Source organism: Mesoplodon bidens (assembly GCF_964165515.1).
Source record: "Mesoplodon bidens genome assembly, chromosome: 13".
Taxonomy (NCBI): Eukaryota; Metazoa; Chordata; class Mammalia; order Artiodactyla; family Ziphiidae; genus Mesoplodon; species Mesoplodon bidens.
The window spans coordinates 43,370,397-43,390,067 of NC_138169.1; the positions used below are offsets into that span (position 1 = coordinate 43,370,397).

The following is a 19,671-nucleotide window of genomic DNA, read 5'->3' on the forward strand; positions in this document are numbered from 1 at the left end:
GTTTGAATGTGTGGTTTGCTTAACTCAGAGTAACCGTCAACCAATTAAAATAAATTTCCCATCCAAACGCGTCTACAGATTTAGGGCTCCTTGGAAAAATTTTCCAAAATGCATTACAACTTTCCATAGGGGTGACACATGGTCCTATTTTCCAAAGGCTTTGATTGACTGCTTGAATACAATAGTATTTGATTCTGTTAGTATAGAATATTTAAACTTGAAAAGAAAATACCTTATTTTGTTTATGCATAAGCCTATTAAAAAAACGTTTCTAGGGGCTCTATGTTTATTCTCTAGAATGTAACCTATCTTTGAAGTGGTATATTAGTTTTTAAAAAGTCATTCCCAAGCTGAATAATTAGACAAAAGCTATTCTTAGAGTACATTCCACATATAAAGCTATGCATATGGTGCTTTGATTCAAATAATATTCTTATAAAACTTTGTTATTGTTTGAGGTCTATATTCAGAGTGGCAACTTTTGTTTTTGATGATTATTCCATCCTGAAACAATTTCCCCCCTGCCCAATTAAACCAGAATAAGGAGCACATTTATATCTGATGAGGCTTAAATTTCTCAGTCGCCTGCTTCAAAAGTGAAGACCTTTAGTGGTTACATTCATATTTTGTCTCTGCAAAAAGGGCTCAAAAGGAAACAGAATCAATTCCCTTAAGTTTTTCTGGAAGAGGAAGGTTACTTTTGTTGCTTTGATCTTAGCATGTTGTGCATTTTTTATTGGCTGTTGAATATAAAAAGCCATAGCTTCATCTGGTTTTTCTGCTATCTTCTCATATTGTAAATCACATAATGCCTTCCAATCTAAAGTAAAATGTTCAGGTCCAAAACACCATTTCAAAATTGATTTATCATTACAGTTGATGGAAAGATTTCCAGGGATGTAAGAAGACTATGCAACGTTTGATTCATATGCCACAGACTGCTAAAAATATCTCCATGCACTTTAGACAACAGATTCCAGGATGGAGACATACACTCATGCCATTTTAGATCGCTTTTCCTACCCTTGCAAGAGGCAGTTGTACCTAATGTAGCAGCTGGCTAGGTTATCGCTTCTATAATATAATCCATAATGCAAAAGCAGCTCTTTTCCAAACATTTTAGAGCAACTGAAGTTGTTTACATGTCTCTGTGGTAATTTTCCTATAACTTTGTGCCAATTGGTTTCATACTCTTTGGTAGAAATCTTCATTAAATCAAGACAACTGCACTTAGTTAAATTTTTCTCATAGACAGAATTATAGGAAAATTACAGCTAGCTGATTTGAGGCCATCATCATGAAGTACATCCAGGGTTTTAGAAAATGAATGCACACTACAAAAATGGAGTTGTATAATTAAACATCAAATAATCCAAGTAATAAAAGTCATAGATTAATTGTCTCTCAGTTCTAGTCAGATCCTTTAAATACTGTCTCACCACCTGAGCATTGGTTCTTTTATCAGAAGAGTGCCTATCCTTAAAGTTGGGAAATTTCAGCTTTTTTGGAGCTCCAATCAGCTGTAAAAAATAATTGGCATCTTCTTCCAAAGTTTCAAATTTTCCTACAAAATCATAGTGGATCAAACATGGATAGCAGAGTTTGCTGATCTTTTCCCAGTGAATGTCCATTCCTACTGGACGGTGGGAATCCAGCAAATAGTGGATGAACTCTTTGAATTTGACGCCAGATCCATTATTTAATTCTTCTTCACAGGCATTCGGCCGATATTTCTTTATAATTGCCTTTCCAAATACTGGATGGTAATAACTATTGGGGTGTTCAAATTTGTCCCTAAATGCAGACACTAATCTTTCCATGGGATCACGAACAAACACAGCTTTGGTGTAGGTATTTAAACGAGTATAAATCCCTTTTAAGTCAAAGCTGTCAAGCTTTTTCAAATGCTTCCCGTAGTGAACAGCATCATGGGAGATGTTGTACACGGAGGGGGCCAATCCGTTGAGTACCATCAGAATTCTCTTCCAGTTGGAACAGCCAGCCTTTGGTACTTCGCAGTATAAAATTTTGTGTTTATCTTCTACATAGATCCTGGAGACCATGTGAAAAAGATGGGATTGAGGACGACTCACCCCACCATACTTCTTGCAAAATTCCTGAAGGAAAGACCTGCGTTTTTCTTGAGTTGCATCAATTCTCTTCCATTTGCTATCTGTGACTAAGCTTTTGTTTAAGGGGCGAATGTCCACCGGCCAATTCATTTCGCTGAACTTCCTGAAAAGGGTCTTAGTCCCTTGATGTGTTTCAATCAACTGAATTGTTGGTGACCCTGTGATCCTACTCAAAACTTGAGCCTCTCCTTGGGAGTGGTTGTTATCTGTGAAGACCCTGGTAGGCCTCTCAGAGTTGAGTAGATTTTCCTCTTTATTCTTGGGATCCTTGGACATGTGGTACTTGGGGTTCTGTTAAAATAGAGAAGGGGAAATGTTGAAAGCACATTCACAAATGTGGGTATTTGATAAGGAACTTAAAATATTTATTTTAAAGTGCTATCAAGGGGCACACATTTCGTGTAAGCTGCCAGAACAATTTAGCAAAGCATGTGGAATATACATTTTGTAATAAGCTTCTTCATAGAAAACGTAACGACGAAAATGGTATCCATGCATCACTTTGAACCAAAGCTTCACATTTTATAGTATATATATTTGGGCTACTATGATATTCATTTAATGTTCATGTGCTGCGTTACATTAATACTCTCATACTAAATTATCTGAATATTATTGGGATAAAACTACTAGTTATTGATATGAATCTATGATCATAGTAAGTTTGTTATTGTTTTTGTACCGTCTTTGCATCTGTGGGTATCAATTATATAATCTTACAAAACGCAAAAAAAAAGAAAAAAAGTATACACAAGATAGAAAGGAAAAAGGCCCTGAATTTTCTATCTAAGCTTTGCCTATAATGTAATAAAATATAACTCCATCATTTTGTAGGTCAACGATTCTTGAGCTATTAAGGAGTGTGTTACCTTCAAACATTGATTTAATGCATCTGAATGTAGATACAAAATGTAGCTGTATTTGGGTTGAAATTTTTGTTGTTTTGGGGGACATTCTGTAATGTGCAGAACAGTTCAAAGCAATAAATTACAACTTAAAATTGTAACAAGGCCAATTATAAAATTCTGGTGACCACTTCAGTTTTCCAAGCACTTGCAAAAAGTGATATATATTATGTTCCCTTGGAAAATGTTTTATTTTTCTAAATTCATTTATCACAATAATCTCATAACTATAATCATGTTATCATACAATTTCATTCATGTATGAGCCCTTCCCTCTTTCCCAAGTGAAGAAAGATTAGGGAAACCGAAAAAGTCTACTTGATGTCCTGCTACATAAAATTGTATCAAAAGTGGAATGAGAATTTACTTCTCTTGTCAGTGGGATGAATCAACCCATTTACCGTCTGCTCTTCATCTGACTATATCCTTCCTACAACTCTCGGAAGTGACTGGATAAAGGAAGACATGGGAGATGGGGTTTACGAGGTGGCATCCTCTGATAGTGACAAAATTTGTAAGAACCTTGACTTTTACTCTGGATAAACTACAGAGGCTTTGGAGTGTTCTGAGCAGTGAAGTAATATGATCTCACTTAGACTAGAAAGAGATGGTTGAGGAGACTGGACTGAGGCTATACATGTAGGGTTGTCAGCATGGTATTGGAAAAATGAATGAATAAATGACGTTCTGAGGGAGTAAAGCATAGGGCCACCAGCCTAGATGTGGAGGAAGTGCTGGGGAACGTTTCCTAGAGGAGATGTGTGTATATACATAGACAGAGGTAGATAGCTATAGATATAGATCTATTTACTATTATGTTCTCAGGGTCAAGAACAGTCTGTAATCTCTAGTTATTGCTCTCAAATATTTGTTACATGAAGGAATGAATGTATGAGTCAAATTAGGTCTTCAAGGATGATTAGGAATTTTCTAGCAAATTGAGCAAAAGAGCAGAGGAATGAAGCACTGTGTATGGAGCCACCTCCAGGCATCACAGTCCTTCCACTAGCTGAGCTTTAAGGAGAGATGCTTCTTTCTAGTGGAAGAATATTGACTAAGTAACCCCTGATCACCATACACCAACTTGCGTAGCCCCATTAAACAGCCACCAAGCTCCTCCACACCACTGAGCCAACTACTTGGGGTTTCAACTCTAAAAGCATTTGTCTGCGGTCTTCTCAGAGACTGCCAGGGTGACTTGAAAGCCTTGAATCCCTCTTTACCCTGATCAACAACTTGTAGTCCATAAAATTTTCACATATAATGTAAAATTTGACTTGAGGTTTGAAAGATCATGGGGTTATTGGTAGACAGCATGGGAAGTGCTTAGCACAGCCCTGAAATCAAACTGCCACTACACTTCTGCTGCTACTTCTTCAACAACTCCAACTATAAATAATAATTGCTATTATGGTTTTAATAGCAGTCTTCATCATAATAGTATTTTATCCCAGTGACCTAGTGAATTTCAAGGTTCGCTGGTTGTCCATTATTATCCAGAATGTTATTTGTGTGTCTCTACATACGCCCCAGTTAATTCTCTCCCTGCCCCATTAACAAAAAGAAAAACGAAATCAGCCTTCCACTGTGCCCTCTGGATCTTCGGCTTGTGGTCATCAAATTCCTCTTTAATCTCCAGAGACTTCTGGAATGTTTGTTTTCCATGACTTTTTCTAACGAAACCTGGATGGCCCCCAAACCTCTGCTTCCCTTGCACTTTTTCAAGTAGATGAAACTTCAATTCTTTGGGCAGCTTGTCCCTCAGGCCAGAAGATAGGGAGCTATTTCCTTGGCCTTCCCTGTGGCTTCCAGGACACCCCCCAGCAAAACCCTCCTGCTTCTGTGAAGCATGTGTGTCCTGCTCAACCTCCCTTTTCCTCTTCCCATGCTGTCATCTGCTTTTCCCACTGACCTTTCATCTTCATGCACTGAAGAGCTTAGGTCCCGGTTCAGACTCTGCTTCTTCATCTCCACTATTGTCATCACGTGTAGTGATTCTGACACCCAGTAAACTCTCTGCTTTCTTGACCACCTTGCCTTTCGTAGAAGTCTCTCCATTTCACATGGACCTTGCCACTGACAGAGGCTGCACCACCTCCATCACCTCTCTGACCCTCATTGTCTAACCTTCCAGTACATAATTGCTTCCAGTTTTGCAATTCTATGACCACTTGTCACTATGTTATTCAAGCTCTTAGCAGCCAGCATGCCTGGTGGCACTCAGAAGTCACCTCTGTAGGGATTTGTTCCCTGTCTACCTTGTCTAAATTATGTTCCCCTATGAGATTTTCTCCCACTGAACCCTGCTTATTTTGCTCATAGCATTTATCACAATATGAAATGATTGTTTTACTTCTAAGTTGTCTATTTTCACCCCATCCTCATCTCTTGCACTAGAATATGACTGCAGAAGTCTAACCTTTCTTGTTCTTTGTTGGATCTCTGGTACCTAGCACGTTGCCTGACACATAGAAGATGACCAATAAATAATTGTTGAATGAGTGAATGTGATTACAATTTAATGATGGGCCTCTAAGCAGTTGTTTTATGACCTTGTCGAAGAAAAACAGTGCTAATCAGAAGATCAAGGTTAACTTAGATAAATAATTGACCGATTCTTTTAAGGTGCCGAAAATCTGTATTCAAACAAATCTTTGGCAGAAGAGAAGACAAATACAACAGGCACAGGTAGAACTGCTCATGCTAAAGTAGGCATGTAGGTGGGAGCCTTACCTGTCTGCGAAGTCAGATTGGTTCAAAGTCACTCAGTGCGGCCTGGTAACTCCTGGAGGCTTGCCAGCCATCTGGACTCCTAGGCATCACTGTGGACACCCCAAAAAGAATCTGGGGATGGGTCCTGACTCTAATTTAGACAAGCTCCCCAGGTACTCCACAGTCAATAACGGCATTTGGGGTCCACTGAACCGGAGCATAGCAAAGGAAAGTAAAAAGTAAGAGTCCATCTCATACCATCCAGGAGACGAAGACTCCAAATATGGTGGACATGAATATTTCAGTAAGCAGAGACAAATGCTCTATTATAGGCAGGGTGTCACATCAGGCCTCACACGGACCAGATGAAATACCCTTCACCTTCATCCACTTCCCTTTGCTGGAGGTCCCTGTTCCCCAAGCTACTTTCCAATCACTGGTTTGACTGGGGAGATTACTACACAAGGGAAAAATTCATTGCTCATAAATTTGACTTCAGTCTCCTACTAGTTTATTGAGTACCAGTCTGTTTCCTCAGCTCTGACCAAATCAAGGTACGGACAAAGGCTTAATTCTAGGTAATGATACCCCATGAGCCTTCTTGTTGGATGGCCATGAGACCCTCTCCAAGCAACGCCTCACTTCACCATCACTCACCTTACAAAAACAATTACTAGAGAACATGGCTGTTACCTTGATGCATTCAGCCATATGGACTTCATGGTATATATTTTTTCCAATGCAGCTGAACCAAGTTAATCTCATTTCTGACTCATCTTAGACAAACCTCCCCTTTCCCCTAGCTTAATTGAGGTATAATTGACAAATAAAAATTGTATATATTTAAGGTGAAAAAAACCAGTTACTAGGATGTGGTAACATCCCTCCTCCTACCCAGCCCCCCATTGCACTTCCTTTTAATCACAGCAAAGACTGAGGGGTTTGGACTACTAATATCAAGGTTAATGGTATTTTAAATTGGAGGCTTATACCAATGAATTTCCATCATGATTGTTATAATAACAATAATGACAACAATAATAATTAGAGTAAACTCTTACATTCCCATTTTCCTTCAGGGTACTTTGTTCAGACTGTCCCTAAAGCAAATGCATATAAAGCCAAACTTATCCTGTTCCTTCCAAAACTGACTCTTCCTGCACTCTCTTCTGTTTCTGAAATGGTTCTATTACATTCTGGTCCCCACTGACAAAATCTGTGGGATGCTTTAACAATCAGAAAGTAAACTGGTTAGTTTACATCTCATAATGACTTTCAAAAAAAACTTATTTTTTATTTATTATTTCTTAATTGGATATTCTTTAGTAGCTTCCTAATTAGGCTTCCTGAAAAGTACTGCCAAATTAGTCTTCCTAAAATACTTTATTTTTCAACCCTTAAAATTGGAACTGGCTCAACTACATATAAACTAAAGTCCCGACTCCTTAGCTTGCATGGGCAGCCTGTCACCACCAGGCCTCTTGTCACTTTGTGTTCTGCTCCTTTCCTGATGCATTCTCTGTCCTCTACTTGCTTCTATCAGTCTCTCAGGATCCCCCATCCATGTTCTCCTCCTTTCTTGGGACTTCCCAAATCTCCAAAGCTGATATAAAATCCCACTGTCCCCATGAAAACCACCCAGGTCTCCAGTGAGGGATTCCACCTTCTTTGAAACAACTTCAGCACTTAGTCTGTACCACCTGTAAGGAAAATAACTTTATTCCAGCTTACGCTGCTATTTGATTTTCTTTCTGGAGAAACCCTTTTAGCCACAGCTAAGCTGTAAACTCTGGCAGAAAGCTATAGTCTTCCATATATGCCTTTAAAGAGTGGATATTATTGCAAAATTAGCTGAAAGACATGTAACCACAGATGAAAAAAAATGAGTATTCAAAGAAGCCTAAAGAAGAAAAATTGTGGAATATTTATGAACTCTGCAGTAAATTTGAAAGCCTCACTCATCTTAGTTTTTAAGGCCTAATGTACCTCCCCTGTGAAGTCTTCTCTGATCGTCAACAGTTAAATTAATTGCTCTTCCTCTCTCCCCCTCAAAGTCATGGAGCCATTACTACACATCAGGCACTGCGCTAGATGCCAGGGGTGGCTTTGTGGATAAGACAAATGTGGTCCTTGCCCCCTTGGAGCTCATATACATAGAGGAAAAAAATCAAATAATTACACAATTAATTAATCTATTACCATAGTGGCAAAGGCTCCAGCGGGAAGCTATTGGAGGCTGGGAGTGCAGAAATGAGACTGCAGGGTACAAAGACAAGTCTACTCAGTTTGGGTGTTAAGTCCACTGTTTAGCACTTTTCGTTTTACTCTAGTTAGTTGTTATAGTTGGTTGTTTAGGTGACTAGCTCTCCAATTAATTTTAAGTTTATTAAAGGTCAGTGTAAAGGCTTATAAATCTATATTGTCTCCACTAGCATCTAGAATAGTATTTTGCATAAATATATGTTTTGAATTTAATGGAAGCAAAAGCAATATCATTCCTGTACTGCCCCCTTTTCAGGCAACTAACACACACAGGCTTTATGCTGTCGACAAGGGTTGTAATTCTGCAAAACTTGATCTGCTATTGTGGAGCTGATGGAAACTATGTAACTCAAGGTTGTTGATCATTCATTCATTCAACATACATGTATTGAACTACCACTAAATACTGTTTTTGGCCTTGTAGAAATGGATGAAGTAGATCAAATTTATGGCCCCTTGAGGAAGCCAAAGTTTAACTGGGTTGATTAAAAAAAAAAGCAGTTTATGAAAAAGATGTGAAAATTGTTATAATGGAAGAATGCATAGGGTATTTGGGGAATATAGAAAAGAGTACTTAATTTTTCTCAAGAGATTTTTTTGGGGGCAAATTTCAGAGAGGAGGTAGATGCCTGAGAGGGGTCTGGGAGGATGACTGGGAAGCTGACAGGTGGACCAACCAGGATGGGAAGGTACCATCAAGGGGACACTTGAGGGACCAGATTCAGATGAGAGGGAGAGGCAAGCAGATTGGGATTCACTCCGGAGGGCCTTGTGCCCATATGAAAAGTCTAGACTTTGCCACATAGGTGACAGGGATTTTCAGTAAGGCAGGGACTTAGAATGAACATTCTAGTAGCATCAGGGAGGTGTGACTGGGGGTAGGGGGATCATGTAAAAGACAACTGTGACTGTCCATCAGGAATTCTTAGGAGAAGAACTAAGACAATGGGGTCAAAAGGGAATTATCTGAGGCAAATTTAGGAAATTGATCAGACTGGGAGAGTGGGAGTGAAGGGAGTAGAAAGAATGGATTCCCATCTCCCAGAGAGATGAAACAGGAGCAGTAGGTGTTATGAGAGGTTAGGGAGTGGGTGTGGGTACTCACTATCTTCAAGTTCAGAGCTCTGGAGTTTGAGGTACCTTGGGAAATCTGGAAGTCAATATCGAGACTTCAGAGCTGGGTATACAGATTTGGGAGGTGTTGGCTTGTGGAGGTGCTAGCTGAATTTATGGGCCTTGAAGGCATTTCCTAGACAGAGAGGCAGAGATCATCACAATGTCTGCTGTTTACTGAGTGCCTGCTACGTGCCGACCCGTAGCAGGCGCTCTTGCTGCCATGATAATCTTTCACTTCCACTTTCCAGATGAAGAAATGGAGGCTCTTCATTTAACTTGTTTAAGGCACACAGGGCTTCAGCACAGGTGAGAACCCAGTCCCAGGAAGCAGCGTATACTCAGGGACCTGTTTCTTTGCCATCCATTACTTGAGCTACTTGAGCCCTGAGACAGCCATGCCAACTGTGAGAGCAGCAGTGACACTGGCAGGATACACTCCATTTGTCTTATTTGGTTAAGCATCTGCCAGTCCCAGATCAGATTCGCCTGTGTCAGCACCTTTGAATGACACACACACCCCTCTGGCTTACGTCGCCTGCAATATTTGACAACTCAGCTTTACTCAGGGCTGCCTCTTCAGTGTCGGCCCAACCTTCTCAGTGTAGAGCAGGTGACTCACTCTTTGGTGCTACCATGGGCCTGCGCTAGGATAGGAAGGTGGCCTGGGGCACCAGATTGTGCCCTGGGGAACCTGGGGCCGTGCTGAGAGGGATTTCTTTTCAGGATTTCAGGCTGAGAAATAATGCAAAGGAAGAATGTATGACATAAACTCCCAGCAAAGCAAGACAGAGAGGCAAGGAGGAGTAGAGTGGGGGGTCGGGTCAGAGGGGGTCAGAGGGAATAGATGACTGACAAAACAAAGTGATGATCCAGCATATATTTGCAAAGTCTTATCTCTTCATGCATTAAGATAAATGTCATCACTTTCATTTTAAGAATATTATTTTATTAATAATAAATTTTGAAGTTTTTTGAGGGTTTCCAAGATAGATACTTTCTCCTGAAGATGACAGTTTGTTTCAAGGTGTCGTTGAAATGGCTACTGAGAAGTATCAATGGCCATAGCCAACTCCTTTTGGTCTCCCTTTCTTCTCAAGGCCAGGTATGAGTGCCACTGGTCCTGATCCCTTAGCCTGAGGCTGGGAGCCTTCAGTGTCTGTACAACCTCATTCCCCAGAGCTGGTATAGAATGAGCCCATGCTGGACATGGGAAGATCACAGAGGGCCGCCTGCCCCCTGCAGCCCAGGCTCAGTAAGTGCAACTGTGCGAATGGAGAAGCCAGGGACAGTCCAATCCTTCCTGTTCTTTTCTTTAGGCAGAGCTCCAGTCCCAGGAAGCAGCATTTACCTGGGGAACTGTTTCTTCCCCACCCATTACTTACTGGTCCAAGGTTACTTGAGCCCTGGGAACACAACGCCAACTGGGAGAGTGGTAGTGACAGTGGCAGGGCTCGTGTTGACCAACCACAATTCTCTTATATCAAGACACTGATGGACAGGATCCTGCCTAATCTATTTATAGAGACAGCTCTATTTATAGAGCTATCATCAGCAAGCAGGCAAGCATAATTCTCTAAAGGTCCTGCAGACACTGCATGATCACCCCCCTTTCCTCACTATGAGTCTATAATCTGTTTCTTGTAAGGAGCAAACATATCTTGACATACCTTGCTCAGAAATACAATCACAGTCTATTAACTCCATCTACTTCCCACACAAGAGAAAACTGCCTACAGTAGGGGGAAGGATGTCTCAGGCTTCACACAGGGGATTTTCTTAGGGTTGCCCATAACTGCAGCCACTAGCAACTAGACTACAGCCTATACTGTAACAAGATGAAAGTGCATGGATTTGAGCACCACGCACTTGTGAAAACTAAAGAAAAGGTGCGCACTTCTGGATCAGTTCTCAGACCAGTGGGAAGACTCTTGCCTCACCTGCAACTCATGGCCCATATACTGAGATTCCCAGGTCCAGAGCACACTCCCTCCTGGGCAAGGAAGGATGTATTTATACCATTTGGCAGGGAGGGTTGGTTTTCATGTCTTGGCCCCTGTCAGGGCTCCGGCCTCCTTTAGTTAAAGCACAGCTGCTGGACCAAGGCCGTAGGGAGAGGATGAGTGGTGAGGGTGGGTTTGGGATGAATATCGACAGAGTGCTTCACGTGTGCCAGGCACTGCTTCAGTGAGTTCATCCTCACCCCACCTCTGTCAGGTGGTTACAATCACATTTCCATTAAACTTACTTGGTGTCTTACGACTGGCAACTCCTAGAGCTGGGATTACAATTCAGGTTTGTCTGGCTCCAAAGCTTGTGTTTCTTACCATATGGCACATGTTTACTCTACAGGGCTCTCAGTGCCATCACATCTGTAATTAGAAGAGTGTTCCCTTGCCCTTTGGTCCACTTGGATACTATCCTTTGTACCGAGCTACCTTGAGATGGCCACATGTGCTGAAGTCAACTCTAGAGTGTGCAGTGGACATTGCCAAACCTTTGGTTGCTTCTCTTCTGCAATTTAAACTACATATGTTGGGTACCAAGAACAGATGCTCTATTGGACAGTCCCAAATAATCAGCATGGCCGAGGGGGTACTGGGCTCTTGTTTCTAGAAAACCATGATTTGAGCTAGTGCTGCCTGGACTTTGGGTTTCCTGTTATGTTGCATAAACCACACAGAAATTGTGATCATCAACTCAGCTTTTATGCCTCAGAACAAAGCTCCTTATTTTCACGGCATCTTTATTTCCTCTCCTGCTTCTACACTCCTGTTAGAAACATCTATCCAGACTTGGTGGTTATGGAGTGATGATGTCTTCACTCCATCTCTGGTGGCCTTTTCAAGAGAACTTATTTTACATCTTGGTATTTCAGTGGCTGCAAATCTGGGAAAACACATAATATGTGGGTACTTCTGAGCTGTGTGTCTGGATCAGGGATGAAATGAGGGAAGTTGAAGGTATCTTTCAATCCCTGATAAACTCCCAGTGACCAGTGAATCTGGTCCCCATGGCTTTTTATCAATAAGACACTAGCTCTATGACTCCATCTCCATGGGGATTTATATGCTGAGGAAAAAAATGTCCATTTCTTGCTGTGAGTAATAGGACCCCTGAGTGCTGAGTCGCAGCATCTTCTACCACCCCAGATTCATCATCAGGACTGTGTCTCCTCCAGACCCTAGTATAGAACTCATTTTCAGCAAAGTCTAGTTTCCATGTTCTAGGTTAGTAACTTATCAGATGGTTGGCCCAAAAGACAGAAACCAAAAAGTTTTGTGTATTGCATCCTGGTTAATTTCTCTGGGGTCCTATCACCCTCCAGGTGGTTGTCTCCAAGGTAACTGGTATCATTCTGTTCTACTGATCTCATCTCTTACCTCCATCCAGTCACTTTCCTGTTGGGTGTCTTCTTCAAGGTATTTCCAGCCCCCAGCCCCGCATGGTTACAGAACGAGGAAGACAATCGTGGTGGTCTACAGGTGCCCAGACCAATTTGCAAAAGAACGCCTGAGTGCCAAGGTAGGTTGTGAGACACACATTTCACACTCATTTCAGCTCAACAACTTGTGAAATGGGAGGGAGACCAGACTTAGTAAATTTTTACTCTTATTCATGCTTTACTTGCAACTTTCAACTGACCTTAAGTTAGTACTTTCTGCCAAATCAACCTCACTCACTGGAATAAGATATCTAACAAATCAGCTTGGGGTAGTTGACTCAGCCTCCCATGTATAAATGAGAGATAATGATGCTGACTTTATGGAGTTGTGAAAAATAAATGGAACAAATACACAATTCCTGTCATGTAGCTTTTAACCACAACTTTTACATTTCTACCAAGAGTATCACCTTCCTGCAGTAACCTTGGGGACCTTGCATTAATCTTTGTCTCAGATTGTTAATTCGCTTCTCATACTCAGACACCAAGCTCTATTCATTTTTTCTTTAAACTGTTCATTCCCACTATCAATGTATCACTTAGACACATTTTTTTTTTCACACCCAGACTATTGTCATAGCCTGCTAGCAGGATCAAGCGATGCGTTCATTTGATGGGTATTTATTATGAGCATCTAATATGTGCCCTGTTTAATGGCATTGGGGCCAGAGGGGCAAACGACTCTGACAAGGGTCCTGTTCTCATGGTACTTACCTTCCTGTGGGTGAAGATAGATAACAAACAGATACATGAACAAAAATTTTGATGATGATACGTGTGATGCAAACACTAAAACACAGCGATGTGGCAGAGCGTGAGTGGCAGGTGGAGAGTGGGGAGACCACACGAACTAGGTGTCTAGGGAAGATCTATTTGGGAGAAGCTAGTTGAGCAGAGACCTGAATGACAAGAAGAAGCCCCTGTTCTGGGAGCAGAGTGTTGCAGGCTGGGGCAACGAGGGCAAAGGGCCCTCAAAGGGGAATGAGCCTGGTCAAGTGGAGGGACAGAGGGCAGATGGTTGTCGTGTAAGTGCAAAGGGTCCAGGGACTCAAGATGAAATCAAAGAGGAGGGCAGGACCACGTGCTGTAGGAATACCAGGTCATGGAGAATGTAAGATTTAGGATTTAGGTCATGGGAAAATGTAGGCTTTTATCAGAGGTGTAATGTGAGCCACTGGAAGTTTTATACGGTGGATAACATGATGTGAAGCACATTTTATAAAGCTCACTCTGCTGGCCAAGTGGAGAACGGACTGGGGGCTGTTAAGAGTGGAAACAGAGTAGCCTGGAGAGAGGCTGGTGGTTGGTATCAGTGGAGAAGCAGTAAAAAGGAAAAACACAGGGTATGTGTGGAAATTGCTTACTGATTGATGACAAACATGCATCCTGAGCATTCGTTTTTTCAGGATTTCTCTTGTATGAAGAAGGGTGATTATCTGTCAATATTCATTGCACCATTGAGCCAATATGCGATGCATGAATCATCTCTGAGATAAGCAGATGAGGCTTTCTTGTAATCTTTCTATTTTGCTGAGATAATTTCACTTGCTTTGGAGTTTATGAGGCCATAAGTGGCTCCCATCTGTTGATGAACATATTTCTAAGAGTCATTTAGTCTCAAGTATGAAATACTTGAGGGGAAGTTAAATTGTAACTTTTATATTCTGTGTCATCTTAGTAACAGAACCAAAATTGGAAGCATGTGTTCAATTTTGGTCTTTCATTTTCAAAGCTTTAGGTCAGGCAAAGAATTAATTTCATTTGTTTACAAAGCAGATTATGCCTAATAAAATCTATTTTGTTTATGGTCACATTTTAGTCAATCCATTGCCTTAGAAAATGAGAGAAATCTGATTGGCTAATTAGTCAACATAGTAAATTACATTATTCCGCATCCACAGAACATTGGCCTAATTGAATTATCCAGTAATAGTATGACCGAAATATTTCCTTTTAATACATTTTGAGCAAGGCACATACCAGTGATGAAACAGTGAATAATCTTGTTTATTCCACCCTTGTTTGATGATCGACCACAGAATATAACATAAGACTTCCATGGATAATAACTTTTTCCACATTAAGGAAAATAAAGCAAGGTAGCTTTCAGTGGGATCCTTATTGGTACTCTGAATTTTCACTACTTGTCTGTGCATCTTTTTCTTCCCAGAAATTTGTTCTCTGATAAGTGCTAAAAAACTTTTCAAAAGAAAGTTTCAATAAAATTGGTTTTAATTTATGCACAAAGAGATAGGTTTGATCACTTTCTTTCTCCAGTGAGAGGTAGAAAAACTCTCCAGGACACTTTCTTTCACTCTTGAAATTCTGATGAGGACTGTTTCCTCAGCCAAATTCAGATACACACAAAAGTCTACACACAATATCAGGGATGCCCATGGGATCTGCCCTGAGGGGCCAAAACCATTTATATAGCATGGATTCTACAGAATTGGCCTTGTATTAATGACCACTACTTGTTATTTTTTTTCTTTTGGGGCTTTTAGAAATATTTATTGTGGCCTAATGTTGGAAATAGTGAAATTCAAACTGATGAAAATGAAAAAGGATTACAATTTATAAATACAAAGGAAATAGCCATTTTAGCATCATTATAGGGAATAGAGCTCAACTTAAGCAATGATCTATATACACTATAAAAATATTTCTGATCCCTTGATCACTATTTCTTTTTTTTCTTTTTAAAATCAACTTTATTAAGGTATAATTTATATACAATAAACTGAATTTAAAGTATACATTTTGATGAATTATGACAAATGTGCACACCTGTGAAACTACTGTCAAAATAAAGATACAGAAAATTTCCATCACAACAAACATTTTCCTTGTGGACCTTTGCAATCCATCCTTTCTTTTGCCCCCAGCCAGATAAGGCAACCACTTATGTTTTTTGTCACTATAGGTTGTTTACATTTTTTGGAATTTTATATAAACAAAACCATGTAGTATGTTCCATTTTGCTTGATCACTACTTCTCAAAACACATTTTTTTATGTCCACAAACAACTTTTATTCAAAATGATGACTACCCTTGTGCCTCTTTCACACAATTCCAGAAGAGATCAAGTTTTCACTTGAGTCCTTCATTCAGTTCTTTATCATGAGAAGAAAGAATAACATGGGTAAAATAGTTTAAAGGTAGATTTTAAAAAATACTGTATTTTAGAATGTGTATTCAATCGTGATGACAAATGGGCTCTTTGTACCAGTGTGATCATAGCTTTAACCCAAGAAGTGAAAGAAATATTTTCTATAGGGAAGAGGTGTTTGAGTTACCGAATGTTGACAGGTCTCTACTAACTGGGTTCCTGGCTTGTAGAAAGTGGATACTGAGTTGCTATGTATTGAGGAGAAATCCCAAATGATGGTGCTGACCATTTTGCTCATAACATCTGTTGAGCTGAAAAACTGCAGTTACGCAGTTATACTCATCTTCAGGTACAGATGCTAGCAAGTAGGAAGGGGTGTGATTAGAAATCTCAAAAGAGAGGAGGAAAAAGAAGAGAAACAGACTGACTAGAAATCATCTGTGGAATAGATTTCCCTGGCCTGTTGGTGATAACATCTTAGGTGGTGCGATTCATTTACTTTAGATGGTAAATTCTTTATTTTTATTCTTTCTAATAGATGCTACATTTTCAATCGTTTTAGAATCCTATATTTTCTCACATGAGTACATATACAGTGACACCTTATTACTAATAGTGAAGAACTTATGAAAGAGTTTTTAGAAGTAAGTGCTTTTCTGGAAAACAGAAGAACAAGAAAAGATTTTATAGTGGGTGAGAATAAAGGTTTCTACTTCAATTCTTGTTTTATGTCCATAATAATTTGGTCTGGGCTCTGCTGAATTAACTTGCCAGTGGGCAAAAGAGATTATCCTAATGTTTACTTTTTTTTTTAGTTTTTAATCTCTTTTCAGGTGACAAATAGTTTTTCTCTTAGACCAGATTCATTTGATTTTTCACTTAATTAAAAAAGTAATTTAATGCTCATCAGGAACCCCAGAGTAAGTACATGCTATCTTTTTTTTTGCGGTACGCGGGCCTCTCACTGTTGTGGCCTCTCCTGCTGCGGAGCACAGGCTCCGGACGCACAGGCTCAGCGGCCATGGCTCACGGGCCCAGCCGCTCCGCGCCATGTAGGATCTTCCCAGACCGGGGCACAAACCCGTGTCCCCTGCATCAGCAGGCGGACTCTCAACCACTGCGCCACCAGGGAAGCCCAGTGCATGCTATCTTGATAGTTAAAATGTTTTTTAAAAAAGACCTACCACATCATAAATATCTGTTTTCTAGACTCTCACAACCAATTGCTTCAGTGCTGGTGTTAAGATTGGAGTACTGGTTAGGGTGGTCATAAGTGGGATCATTTAATTAATAGAAAAACTTCCAGAACAAGTAGTAGGACAGCATAATAGTGAAGAGAAAGGATTTCAGAATGAGATCCATCCACCTAGATTCAGATTCCACCTCTGCCACTCATCATCTGTGTGCCTTTAAATAAAGGTATTTAAAGCAGCAGGGAACAGTGGCTGGCGCTTACACGGTAGGGTTGGATTGCCTGCTTCCATCCTGGTGTGTGATCTGGGGCAAGGCATTTAACCTCATTAACATTGACTCCCTTGATTTGTACTTGCCTCCCAAGGTTACTGCTGTGAGGTTTATATGAGATAATTTTATGTAAAACTTATCATAATGCCTACACACAGAAAGTTTATTAAACAACAATAATGCTAACTATTATTATTATTAATTTAGTGCTAAGCATGGCAGGACCTGAAAAATTACTAAATCTTTCAAGCTTGAGTTTCCACCTGTATAGAAAGGAGGTTAAAATACGCATCCTCTTGGGGTTGCTGTGACAAATAAATGAGATGGTGCATTACATGACTAGCAAAACTCTTGGCCACAATTATTCAGAAGCATTCTGAGTGGGAATGATCTTGAGTGGGAATGCTTAAGTGAGAATTATCTGCATATTTGATTGCTAACAGCTCTTGCAGTGAGGCTAATAAACCATTATTTTCCTCTTGGTGTTCACGCTTTTAAAACACCTGAGGGCTGTCTTCTCCTCCCTCCCTTTGTCATGACAATATATTTCCAGAGACTACTGTCTATTGTCTTTTTCCATAGAGATCCTTACACAACGTTTTAACTTTCTTGGCTTCCGAATAAAGAGGCGAGTGCCAGCCCTTTGACACTTAGACCTGAGTATCTTCTAGTTATGAAGCCTTCGGACCTTTAATAAAGCCCATCTTTTACAAATCCTTCTTTGTTAACCACCATTAGTGCCACCACTTCTGGATCATTTCAGTCTTGCTTTCAAGTATTTTAAAAAGACTCATAAATGGGGTAGCTTTTTAAAAGCACAACTCCCAATTCTAGAAGGTAATCTTAAAAGAGAATGAGGGGGATGGGATTTTTACTAGCTCTATTTATGCTGAACCTGCCAAGAGAAACTCTCTTTAGGTCAAAGTTGTCTCCCTGAGTGCATTGTCATTTTGATAAGAATAGTGCAAGGTAATGCAATCCCACTTTAAATTTAGAAGTTGTAAAGTTCACGCTACACTGAAAAGGCAGCAGTGAATGACATTTCCATGTTTACATTCGAGAAAAAAAAAATCAGGTGCCAAGTCTTGACCCAAGCAAATGGTTCAGCACTCTACAGGCAGTTATGGTATGTGGACATAAGGGTGAAATAAAGGTGTGGGTCCCCCTGCCCTTTGATTCTTTCATTCCCCAGCTGTGTGACCATTATTCATAGAGACCACGTGCAGCCTTAGCTGGGTCTTCTGTTTCTGGTTTAGACTCCTCACTTGGGAGGGCAAAGGACAACACCTAGTTCCTGCCTTATAAGAGTCAATGGCACACCAGGTGTGAGCGGTCCGGGGTACAGGGAGCAGCCTGCCTGCAACCAGCAGTTCCTCTGGTTTCTAGGATAATAATTTAGTGAGTGGAAGAATTTACAAGGGACCAGGAATTGGTTGGATGCCTATGATGTGCAAGGTCTAACAGTGAAATCAGAAATGAGCCAAACGTGGTATCTTCCCTTTGGGACAATACTATCTAGTTACAAAATCACATAGGAATGTCAATAATTAGAATATAGAGTAGAAAATGCAAGGGTCTATAGCAAAGGGGCAGGAAAAATAATATAGGTGCACGGAAGAAGGAGAGATTACTCTTAGCTCTGTGATGAGGAAAGCTTCATGGAAGAGGTGATATTGGAGTGAGGTCTTGGAATATGAGTAAATTTTGTACCTGCAGAGAAAGGGGTGAGTATGTTGATAGAAGAGTTTTAAATAGGACACAGTAGTTTTACATAAAGGAGCAGAATGGGAAATAAGTCTAGGGAGGCGGGGTGCATGCTCTCCAAAGGAGATCATAGGGCTTTGGATTTTGTACTCACAGGTTTGAATTTTATCCTATAGACAAGAGGTGAGTGGGTTCCATCTTGGCTTCTTATTGGAATCACATGTTAAGTTTTTAAGTTGTAGATGTCTGATCAGGATCATCCTCAACATTTACAGGGCCTAGAGCAGGAGGATGAATGGAAGCCCACACACTGTATGTCTAAATATTCAGAAGTTTTAAAGTAAGTGATACAAAGACCCCGTCCGTGTTTCCACCTCTGGTCTGCAGCCTGTCTCAAGGGAGTGCTCTGGGCCTAGAAGCTAAAGAAACCCTGTCTCCTGAGGGCCACCCTGCCACAGAGGCCTGAGTGGCCCAATGGACCTTCAGGAGGAGGACAGGCTAGAAACTAGACACAGCTGGGGACTCCTGGGCAGTGGCTGGACCTGCCCCTGTCAAGGATGGGATGATTCAGTAAAGCTCACAGGATTCCTGGGAAGGGCAGGTTCCCTCACCTCATGTCTCACTTTTCTGACCTGGGATTGCCAGGCAGCTCTAAGTACTGCCCAGAATTACACCTGCCCACTGCACCCATTTCCCAAGCACCCCAAAGGACCAGAGTGTCCAATTCAGCTGCTCTATCCCTCTCCAACATTTTGTGTGTGCTCAATTGGTCATCAAACTTTATAACATGAGGCTGGAGAGGAAAAAAAAGTGTTTGTCGGGCT

The 19,671-nt window shown here is 40.7% G+C and overlaps 1 protein-coding gene and 1 long non-coding RNA gene across 2 annotated transcripts in view; both read right to left on the reverse strand.

The window, feature by feature from the left end:
* LOC308627332 overlaps nt 1-19,671 on the reverse strand; it is a 336,433-nt gene that overhangs the window by 130,340 nt on the left and 186,422 nt on the right. The gene's annotated exons all lie outside the window — the stretch shown is intronic.
* Nucleotides 1,259-19,671, reverse strand: part of CHST9 (carbohydrate sulfotransferase 9) — a 243,896-nt gene continuing 225,483 nt past the window's right edge. Inside the window, exon 5 of the mRNA XM_081253337.1 lies at nt 1,259-2,423. Within this exon, the coding sequence (XP_081109463.1) occupies nt 1,335-2,423 (1,089 nt within the window). The 3' untranslated portion in view covers nt 1,259-1,334. The remainder of the gene's footprint in view (nt 2,424-19,671) is intronic.